The sequence below is a fragment of the Chiloscyllium plagiosum genome, chromosome 18 (assembly GCF_004010195.1).
Source record: "Chiloscyllium plagiosum isolate BGI_BamShark_2017 chromosome 18, ASM401019v2, whole genome shotgun sequence".
Classification (NCBI taxonomy): Eukaryota; Metazoa; Chordata; class Chondrichthyes; order Orectolobiformes; family Hemiscylliidae; genus Chiloscyllium; species Chiloscyllium plagiosum.
The window spans coordinates 720,681-732,501 of record NC_057727.1 but is presented as its reverse complement, the minus strand read 5'-3'; the positions used below and the strand labels follow the sequence as shown (position 1 = coordinate 732,501).

Below are 11,821 nucleotides of genomic sequence, written 5' to 3'. Positions count from 1 at the left end.
CTATTCCTACCCTGGTCATTCTTTTATTCCTGACATACCTATAGAAAGCCTTAGGGTTTTCCCTAATCCTACCAACTAAGGTCCTTTCATGTCCCCTCCTTGCTGCTCTTAGTTCTCTCTTCAGGTCCTTCCTGGCTACCTTATAACTCTCAATCGCCCCAATTGAACCTTCACGCCTCATCTTTACATAGGCCGCACTCTTCCATTTAACAAGGGATTCCAATTCCTTATTAAACCACGGCTCCCTCACACGACCCTTTCCTCCCTGGACCTCGAGGTGCTGGAACAGTACCACCAATGGTGCCTGTGCAAGATCCTGCAAATCCACTGGGAAGACAGATGCACCAACACTAGCGTCCTCGACCAGGTCAACATCCCCAGCACTGAGGCACTGACCCCTCCCCCTTGATCAGCCGCGATGGGCTTGGCATGTCATCTGCATGACTAACATGAGACTCCCCAAGTAGATGCTGTACTCCCAGTTCCAAAACGGCAGGCAAGCCCCAGGAGGAAGCACTCCAGGGATATTCTCAAGGCCTCACCGGCAAAGTGCGGCATTCCCACAGACACCTGGGAATCACTGGCCCAAGACCATCCAAAGTGGAGGAGGAACACCGTTGAGACTTGCTGTCAGGACAAAATGGAAGCCAGGTGAAACAACGAAAGAAGTGCTGCCACACTAATGCCTGACCCACCCCTTCCCATGACCATCACCCGCCCCAAATGTAACAGAGTCTGTGGTAGCCACATTGGCCTGTGCAACCACCTATGGACTCACCCTGAGAGTGGAAGGGAGTCATCCTCATCTGCGTGGGACCGCCAATGATGACGATTATGGTAGGTAAGTTGTTGGAGGTGATTCTGAAAGATAGAATTTACATGCATTTGGAAAGTCGAGGATTGATTAGGGATAGTCAGCATGGTTTACTGCAAAGGAAATGTGTGAGTGTCAACAAACCTGATGAATTTTTTGAGGACGTAATCAAAAAGACTACTGAGGGCACAGTGGTAGACGTTGTTTCCATGAATTTAATAAAGTCTTTAACAAGGTTCCATATGGTAACTGATTCATAAATCAGATCACATGGGATTCAGGATGAGCTTGCCAACTGAATGCCAAATTGGCTTGACAATAGGAGACAGGGTGGTGGTGTAGGGTTGTTTTTCGGACTGGAGGTCTGTGACCAGCGGGGTTTGACAGTAGGAGACAGAGGGTAGTGGTGGAGGGTTGTTTTTCAGACTGGAGGTCTTTGACCTGCAGAGTTTAACAATAGGAAACAGAGGGTGGTGGTGGAGGGTTGTTTTTCGGATTGGAAGTCTATGACCAGAGGGGTTTGATACTGGATCAACTTTTGTTTGTCATTTATATAAACAGTTTGAAAGAGAATATAAGGCATGGTTAGTACGTTTGTCAGAAGTCACATTAACCAGGCTATAGTCCTACAAGTTTATTTAAAATCACAGGTTTTCAGTGCGCTGCTCCTTCATCAGGTTCAGAAGTGAAGAGGGTTATCTGAGATTACAAAGAGATCTTGATTAACTGGGTCAATCGGCTGAGGAGTAACGGATAGAGTTTAATTGTGAAGTATTGCATTTTGGTAAAAGAAACAAGGGCAGGACTTAGACATTAATGGAAGAGTCTTGGGTAGTGTTGTTGATTGGAATGGAGGTTTGAGTTATAAGGAGAGGCTGGAACCTTTTCACTGGAGTGGAGGAGGTTAAGTGTGACCTTAAAGATATTAATAAAATCAGGAGGGGCATAAATAAGGTGAATAGTAAGGGTCGTTTCCCTAGGGTGGGAGAGTTCAAAACTAGGGGATATATTCTTAATGTGAGAGGAGAAGGTTTTAAAAATGACACGAGAGGCAGATTTTTTAGAGTGGTTCATGTGTGAATGAACTGCCAGAGGAAGTCGTGGATGCAGGTACAGTTACAATGTTTAAAAGACATTTTGATAAGTACGTGAGTAGAAAAGATTTGGAGGGATATAGGCCAACACAAACAAATGGAATTATTTAGTTTGGGAACATGGTCAACATGGAGTATTTAGACCGAAGGGTCTGTTTCCATGTTGTATGATTCTATAAAAGCATAGAAGCTTTACTCTGTATCTAACCCCATGCTGTCTCCGTCCCGGAGTGTTTGAAGACTATAAAAATGGGAGTTTTCTTTCTCACTGTATCGGGAAGCCTCATTGATCAGAACATTGACTCTTGGAGTTGGGACATCATGTTGCGGCTGCACAGGACGTTGGTTAGGCCACTTTCAGAATACTACATACAATTCCGGTTGCCCTTCTATAGGAAAGATGTTGTTAAATTTGAAAGGGTGCAGAAAAGATTTACAAGGTTATTGCTGGGATTGGAGAGTTTGAGTTATAGGGAAAGGCTGAATAAGCTGTGGCTTTTTTGCCTGGAGCATAGAAGGCTGAAAGACGACTTTTATAGAGGTTTATAAAATCATAAGGGGCATGGATAGGGTTAATAGCAAAGGTCTTTTTCCTAGGGTGGGGGATTTCAAAACTAGAGGCATAGGTTTAAGATGAGAGGAGAAAGATTTAAGAAGGACCTGAGTGGTTACTTCCATGCAGATCCTGGTGTGTACATGGAATGAGCTGCCAGAGGAAGTGGTGGAGGTTGGTATAATTACAACATTTAAAAGGCATCTGGATGGGTATATGAATAGGAAGGGTTTAGAGACAAGTGAGATGAGGTCAGATTGAGATGTCTGGTCAGCGCGGACGAGTTGGACTGAAAGGTCTGTTTCCGTCCTGTAGGACACTAGTTGATGAAGATAATACTTGATGTGGTGTACACAGAGTTCAAAAGGTGTTTGATACAGTGCCACACAATACACTTGGGAACAAAATTAGCCATCATAGAGCAAAAGGGATGGTCACAATGTGGATATAAAATTTGTTGAGGGATAAGAAAACAGAGAGTATTTGTTTATGGGTATTTTTTGGATTAGAGAAAGGTTTGATGTGGATTTCCCAGGGGTCAGTGTTCCTTTTCCTATAAACTTGTAGATGATACAAAAACTTGGAAAAATTGTAAACTGTGAGAAGGAGTGTAGAACTTTTGATGGACACTCACATGTTGGTGGATATGTTTCAGATGGAAAAGAGTGAGCTAATACATTTTGGAAGAACATGGACACAAAGTACAAAAGTAAGGCTACTCATTTAAAAATTGTGGAGAAACAGAGAACATAGAACATAGAAGAATACAGCGCAGTACAGGCCCTTTGGCCCTCGATGTTGCGCCGATCCAAGCCCACCTAACCTACACGAGACCACTATCCTCCATATGCCTATCCAATGCCCGCTTAAATGCCCATAAAGAGGGAGAGTACACCACTGCTACTGGCAGGGCATTCCATGAACTTACGACTCGCTGAGTGAAGAACCTACCCCAACTTCAGTCCTATATCTACCCCCCCCCCTTAATTTAAAGCTATGCCCCCTTGTAATACCCGACTCCATACGCGGGAAAAGGTTCACACTGTCAACCCTATCTAACCCCCTAATCATCTTGTACACCTCAATCAAGTCACCCCTAAAACTTCTTTTCTCTAATGAAAACAGCCCCAAGTGTCTCAATCTTTCCTCATACGATCTTCCTTCCATACCAGGCAACATCCTGGTAAACCTCCTCTGCACCCGTTCCAGTGCCTCCACATCCTTCCTATAGTATGGCAACCAAAACTGCACACAATATTCCAGATGCGGCCGCACCAGAGTCTTATACAACTGCATCATGACCTCAGGACTCCGGAACTCAATTCCTCTACCAATAAAAGCCAGTACGCCATATGCCTTCCTCACCGCACTATTTACCTGGGTGGCAACTTTCAGAGATCTGTGTACATGGACACCAAGATCCCTCTGCTCATCCACACTACCAAGTATCCGACCATTAGCCCAGTACCCCATCTTTTTGTTATTCTTCCCAAAGTGAATCACCTCACACTTAGCTACATTGAATTCCATTTGCCACCTTTCTGCCCAGCTCTGCAGCTTCTCTATATCCTGCTGTAACCTGCCACATCCTTCCTCACTGTCAACAACTCCTCCGACTTTCGTATCATCCTGGAGATATGAGTACATCCTGGAGATAGAGAGACCTGGAGATATGAGTACAAAAATCATTAAGGGTGGCAAGACGTATGGAGAGAGCAGGTAATAAAGCAGCTTCGACTTTATTAATAGGGGCATACAACACAAGAGCAGGGAGGTGATGCTGACTTGTGTAAGACACTAGTTAGTATGCTGTATCGTTCTTTGTACTACACTTCAGGAAAGATGCGAATGCATTGGAGAGAGTAGAGATTTAGGAGAATGGGTCCATGGATAAGAAACCTCAATGATGAGAATAGTATGCAGAAATTAGAACTTTTGTTTGGAGAAGCGAAGGCTAAGAGAAGACTTTTGATAGACATTTTCAAAATTGAGTAACTTAGATACAGTAGATAAGGAAAATCTGTTCCCACTCATAAAGGGATCAAGAATAAAAGGACACAGATTTATAGCTCTTTGCAAAAGAAGCAAAATGATGTGAAAAATCCTTTTATAACACAGATTGAGTGTGGAAGTCACTGCTTTGAAGTGTGGTGGAGACATGCTCAATTGAGGCATTTCAGGGAACATTGAATGATTATTTGAATAGAAACAATGTGCAAAGTTATGGGGAAAAGGGCAAGAAATGGCACCAAGTCATAATGCTCACTTAGAGAGTCAGTGTAAACACAATGGACCAAATGGCCGCCTTCTACAGTGTAATAATCTTGTGATTCTTTGATCTCAGGATTGTGGAACCGTCATGCTGAGTCTCTTCTCCCTTGCCCAATGATTCAAAAGGCTCAATAGTGATTTTCTCACTAAATTATGATTTCTGTTTTCTCAGTGTGTGATTGTGACCATCGAGGCATCGCTACAAGCCAGTGTGATCGGGTGACCGGGCATTGCATGTGCCGTCAAGGGGTATCTGGGGTGCGTTGTGACAAGTGTGCCCGTGGATTCTCAGGACAGTTCCCAGACTGCTACCCTTGCCATCAGTGTTTTGGAGACTGGGATCGCATTGTGCAGGACTTAGCAGCTCAGACAAGGAGTCTGGTGGAGCGAGCCAGTGAGATTAGACTAACTGGAGTCAGTGGTTTCTATGAAAGTAACTTCCGTGGCCTGGAGGAGAAGTTGCTGCAGGCTCAGAGGATTGTAAATGCACGAAACACAACTGCTATGGCAGTGGCAGAGCTCATGAATGTGATAAGAGACCTACGGTGAGTGATTCATTCTGTACATGGTGTGACATGACTATTGCTCACAGATCCAGATATTATGAATCAAAAACAATAAGAAAACATTTGTTAGATCCTGTAAGGAACATGCAAAATTCAAATAATTTCTGGGTGATGATACCCCATGCAGTCTAATAACAAAGGATAGTTTTTAAAATCATAATCAAAGGTAATAGGAGAATGGGATTCAACTGAATGGGATATTAAACAGCATGGGAAGTAAGAATTAACAGGTTTGGATATTAACGAGTATGAGAACTGATCAGGAGTAAGGTTAGACTGATATACTAAAGGATATTGGGAGTGAGCAGCAGAATGGCAATAGATTAGATGGGATATTCATGGGCATCAGGAGTGGGCAGGAAAACAGGATTAATTGGATGAAATTTTTCTTCAGGAACCAAATTTCTGGGACCACAAACATCTTGAATGGACTTGAAGACGTTCTAACTGCAGTACAAAACCAGAACAGTGGCGCGAGTGTTGAACTGAGTAACCTGGAACGTGAAGCAAAAGCCCTGAATCTTTCCAGCAAGGAGTTATCCAGACAGCTTGACATACTGAAGCACTCCAATTTCCTTGGTATACTTTCCCATGAATTCATGGCTAGTTTAACTGTGTTGGTTCATGCCTCATGGTTAGCTGAATGACTCTTTATGGCTAAATATGGTGTAGCACTAACCTACCAGGTCTAAGGGGTGAACTAATTGAGATCTGAAAAGGACTTAACACAGTAGATAGAAAATATTTCATCTGAAGAGAGATGTCCAAAACAAAGGGGGGCAAGGATGGCTTAATCTTAAAATTTCAGCTTGACTGTTCAGGAGGGAAATTGAGAAACATTTTATCATGGTAAAAATCCAGACATCCTGACAGCTGTAAATGCTAAATAACAGATGGAGTTTTCAGGACTGTGACTGAAATACTTTTTATTGGGTAAGACTAGGGTGGCACAGTACGCCAATATTGGTTAGCTCTGCTGCCTCACAGCGCCAGAGACCCAGATTCGATTCCAGCCTCGGATGACTGTCTGTGTGGAGTTTGCACTTTTTCCCCATGTCTGCGTGGGTTTCCTCTGGGTGCTCCGGTTTCCTCCCCCAGTCCAAAGATGTGCAGTTTAGGTGAGTTGGCCATGCTAAATTGCCCGTAGTGTTAGGTAAGTTAGTCAGGGGTAAATGTAGGGGAATAGCTCTGGGTGGGTTACTCTTCAGAGAGCTGGTGTGGACTTGTTTCCATACTGTAGGAAATCTAATCTAATCTAATCTAATCTAATATTCATAACTCCTAGATGGTGGACTAGTAGTCCAGTTGATAGTTCCCAGTTTCAGAACCAAAACTTCAAATCCAACTTGAGGACTTAAATAAAAGTAAAATACTGTGGAAATTATGGAAATCTGAAATTAAAGCAAAGTGCTGGAGAAACTTGACAGATCTGGCAGCATCTGTGAGAAAGAAAAAGGTCAACATTTCAAGCCCAATGTAACTCTTCTTCGGAATTGTTTCAAAATAATGGACTCAAGACTTTAACTCTGATTGTCCTAACCCAGATATTGCCAAGTCTGCTGAGTTTCTCCAGCACTTTGTTTCTATCCCAATCCAGAACCTACAGGCCACAGAAGGAATATTCCCGATAAGTTTCTAACAGGCTATTCATCAGCAAACTAATCCCACCAATAAACTCTCACTATTACCCAACGGGTGAACAAAACTGCACAGAACAATTTGAAATAATACCTTCCAGGAACTGGACTGACAATGCCCCATACTCATTTCACTGTCCATCAACAGAAATGTTCATTGAAATACTCCATCCTCTTCAGAATAATTGGCTGTGCCCCACCCTTCCACCAAAGGGGGAAAAAAATGGCCTGGTGTCTGGAATTCTGTTCCTGAATCTCTCTGTCTTGCGACACCATTGGCACATGCAAAAGGTCGTATGCATCTTATTACATTAAAGGCTATTTACAAATCCAAGCTACTATTCATAACTCCTCAACTGAGATGGAAGTGGTTACTGCAGATGCTTGAGATTACAGTCAAGATTAGAGTGATGCTGGAAAAGCACAGCAGGATCAGGCAGCATCTGAGGAGCAGGAAAATCTACGTTTCGGGCAGAAGCCCTCCATCAGGCTTTTGCCTGAAACGTAGATTTTCCTGCTTCTCGGATGCTGCCTGACCCTGCTGTGCTTTTCCAGCACCACTCTAAACTCCCCAACCCACCCAGTTTTTCTGAAGCTCCATTTTGAGCGTGGTATTTTGATGTCAGTCATCTGTAACATTTGGGTTTTAGGTGTGCAAGGTACTATATAGTTGTTACAGCACAGAACCAGATCAGTTGGCCCAACTGGCCTGTGCCAGTGTTCATGCTCCCTGTCAATTTATGCACCCTACCCATCTTCAAGGTTCCTCACAGCCTCCAGGTCAATTATGCATTTTACTCTCTGAGGCCCATCATACATGCCATGCCAACCTACACACTCTACCCAACACCACTGTTCCTCATGCCAAACAATGCTCCTCTATCACTCCTTAGACCACTCACTCCAGCACAATACAAACTGTCCCAACCCATGACCCCATCTCATCCCATGGCCTTTTATTGCCCTTAGTGCCAATTCTTGCTTATCCACTCCCCTTTAATTTAACACAATCCAAGACAACCCACTCCAGTATCCACTATGGGTAGACCTCAGGAGCTATGCTGAGATCTAATAATAGGAACATAGGAACACAGGAATTAGGAGCAGGAGGAAGCAATTCAGCCCTTCGAGCCTGCTCGGCCATTTAACATCATCATGGCTGATCTTATCCTGATCTCAACTCCACTCTCCTGCCTGCTTCCCATAGCCCTTGATCCCACTTTCCATCAAAAACATGTTTATTTCTTTCTTGAATCTGTTGATCGATTCTGCCCCCATTGCACTCTGGGACAGTGAGTCCCACTGTCTTTCACAACCTTCTGTAAGAAATAGTTTCTCATCTCAGTTTTGAGTCTATCTCCTCTCATCCTATGTCTCTGACCTCTTGTCTGAGACTGTTCTGCAAAGGGGCAACATCTGTTCAACATTCGTCTTATTAATCCCCTTTGGCATTTTATGTACCGAGACCGTAAGACATCGGAGCAGACATTAGGCCATTCAGCCCATCAAGTCTGGTCTGCCATTCAATCATGGCTGATATGTTTCTCAACTCCATTCTCCTGCTTTCTCTCCATTACCCTTGATCCCCATGATACTTAAGAACCTATCTATCTCAGTCTAAAATATGCTCAATGACCTGGCCTCCACAGTAGTCTCTGTGGCAATAAATTTACCTAAGCGTATTTGATATACCTAAGTATATTGTAGATACTTAGATTATCAGATCTCCCCTCACTCAGCATGATTAGTCAGTGGTTCAACTGCTGCCTTACAGAGTCAGGGACTCGGGTTCAATTCCACCCTTGTGAGACTGTGTAAAATTTGCACATTCGTCCTGCGTCTGCATGGGTTTCCTCCCACAGTACGAAGATGTGCAGGCTAGGTGAGTTGGCCATGGGAAATGCAGGGTTCCAGGGAGGGGTGGGTCTGGGGGGGATGCTCTTTGGAGGGTCAGTGTGGACTTGATGGGCCAAATGGCCTGTTTCCACATTGTAGAGATTCTATGACTTATTCCTCTGAACCCCAGCAAGTACAAGCACAAGCTATTCAACCGCTCCTTATGCAACAGACCTTTCATTGTTGGAATCAATCTGGTGAATCACCACTGAACTGCCTCGAGTGCCATCACATCCTTCCTTAAGTAAGGAGACTCAGACTGGATACAAAACTCCAGGCGTGATCTCGCCAACGCCTTATATAATTGTAACAACACTCCTTTACTTTTATAATCCAGTCCTTTTGCAATAAATGCCAAGGTTCCATTTGCCTTTCTTACTCTATGCTGCACCTTCACACCCACTTTCTGCAATTCATGCACAAGGACACCCAGATCCCTCTGCACTGACCCACTTTGAATCTGCTTTCCATTTAAATAATAATTTGCCCTTTTATTTCTCAGGCCCAACTGAACAACCTTACACTGATCCACATTAAACTCCATCTGCCAGATTTCAGCTCATTCTCTTCACCTATCAAGATCCATCTGTAAATTCTTTATCTCCTTACCACAGCTGCTTTCCCACCTATCTTAGTATCATCCACAAATTTTGTGAATTACTCTCTGTCCCAGGGTGCAGATCATTGATATAGACTATAAATAGTTGAGGTTCGAGAAGTGAACCCTGCAGCTCCCCTAGTTACAGTTCGCCATCCAGAGAAGGACCCATTTATCCTGACAGTCAGCCAATCCTCAATCCAAGCCAATACTCCACCCTAATCTCCCAGGAGTCTAGCCTTTTGGATCAGTCTTTTATGTGGCAACTTGTCAAATGCCTCCTGGAAGTCCAGATATATCAAATCCACCGGATCTCCACTATCCACCTCACTGGTTACATCCTCCAAGAACTCTGGCAAGTTGGTTAAGCATGACTTGCCCTTCGTGAAGCCAGGCTGACACTGATAAATTGAGCTTTGCTTTTCCAAGTGTTTAGTTATCTCCTCCTTTATGATTGACGCCACCAATTTCCCCTCTACAGGAGTCAAACTAACTGGCATATAGATTCCCACTTTTTGACCATCTTTTTTGAATAAGGGTGTCACATTAACATGTTTCCAATCCGCTGGTACCTTTTCAGAATCCAGGGAATTTTGGAAAATCATAACTAATGTATCCACTATCTTTGCTGCCAAGTCTTTTAATACCCTCGTGGGCGGCACGGTGGCACAGTGGTTAGCACTGCTGCTTCACAGCGCCAGAGACCCGGGTTCAATTCCCGACTCAGGCGACTGACTATGTGGAGTTTGCACGTTCTCCCCGTGTCTGCGTGGGTTTCCTCCGGGTGCTCCGGTTTCCTCCCACAGTCCAAAGATGTGCAGGTCAGGTGAATTGGCCATGCTAAATTGCCCGTAGTGTTAGGTAAAAGGGGTAAATGTAGGGGAATGGGTGGGTTGCGCTTCGGCGGGTCGGTGTGGACTTGTTGGGCCGAAGGGCCTGTTTCCCCACTGTAAGTAATCTAATCTAATCTAATCTAAACCCTAGGATGCAGGCCATCAGGCCTTTAATCCCATTAGTTTACATAATACCTCCTCCCTAGGTGTAGTAATTTCACCAAGTTCCTCTGTAGTAACTGCAGTTTTTTGGGGAAAAATTATTATCTCCCACTGGTTTAGTGCCTCTGCCATTTCTGAGTTTCCCATTATTACCTCACCATTTTCATCCTCTAAAGGGCCAACATTTGCTTTCACTATTTTCTTCCTTTCTTTATACTTACTGAAGCTTTTGGTATCATGTTCTAAGAAACTATTATAAACTTCACAATATTGATAATCTCTCACTTTTCTTTTAGATTAGGTTCCCTACAGTATGGAAACAGGCCATTTGGCCCAATAAGTCCACACTGACCCTCTGAAGAGTAACCCACCCAGACCATTTCCCTACCTTAAATTTACCCCTGACTAATGCATCTAACACTATGGGCAATTTAGCATGGCCAATGTACCTGACTGACACATCTTTTTGGATTGTGGGAGCAGACCAGAGCACCTGGAGGAAACCCATGCAGACATGGGAAGAATGTGCAAACTCCACGCAGACTGTTGCCCGAGGGTGGAATCAAACCCAGATCCCTGGCGCTGTAAGACAGCAGTGCTAACCACTGAGCCATTGTGCCTTCTGTCTTGACAAAAGACAATTTAATGTATTTAAATGACTTCAAGTACTTAATTGCTTATCAGAAACAAACAATTCTCTAAATACTTAATCCCTTATAAAAGTAGAAATTTGTATTCATATTGACCCATTGAAAACAGCTAATCACTTGATTGCCTTTCTGAGCTGCTAGGAGGAGAAAGTGAGGTCTGAGCTGCTAATCATTCTGTGATTATGATAGGCTGTGAAAGCAGTCAATGAACACTAATCTTTTGGTGGTAAGACAGCAAAACCTTTTGAAATTACAGGCATTGGTTTTTTTTATCAACTGAAAATTGTTTCGCTTTTCCCAAAATATAAAGGGCAGAGATTTAATAGCTGAATAGTTCTAAAGATCCTATCCACTTTTTATGCACATTCATATCCATATCTTAACAATTCGAAAGAGGTACTGAATATTTCTAAAATGAGTATTCCATCACTCCAAAAAGGATCATTAGTTACCCAAAGAACTTTGGTAGGGTTAGAGCTTTTCCTTAAATGCCTAAAGACCACAAGTCACGTATAAGACATTCATGTGACTCAATTTAAATCTGCTTGAAGGCAGCTGCACTTTTAAATGCTCATGTGAAGCATAGCTGTGTGAAGTAATTCCCACCTCCATTCCTCCCCACCAGCAATACTAACATGTGCTAGGTTTGGAGACAGGACTTTAAGTTTTGTCAAAAGAAAGGACTACAGATGCTGGAGATCAGAGTCAAAAAGTGTGATGCTGGAAAAGCACAGCAGTCAGGCAGCA

The 11,821-nt window shown here is 43.4% G+C and overlaps 1 protein-coding gene across 1 annotated transcript in view; it reads left to right on the top strand.

The window, feature by feature from the left end:
* The window catches only part of lamb2 (laminin, beta 2 (laminin S)), a 167,856-nt gene that overhangs the window by 133,944 nt on the left and 22,091 nt on the right, over positions 1 to 11,821 (top strand). Inside the window, exons 23-24 of the mRNA XM_043708610.1 lie at positions 4,905 to 5,277; positions 5,693 to 5,877. Coding sequence (XP_043564545.1) covers positions 4,905 to 5,277; positions 5,693 to 5,877 — 558 coding nt within the window. The remainder of the gene's footprint in view (positions 1 to 4,904; positions 5,278 to 5,692; positions 5,878 to 11,821) is intronic.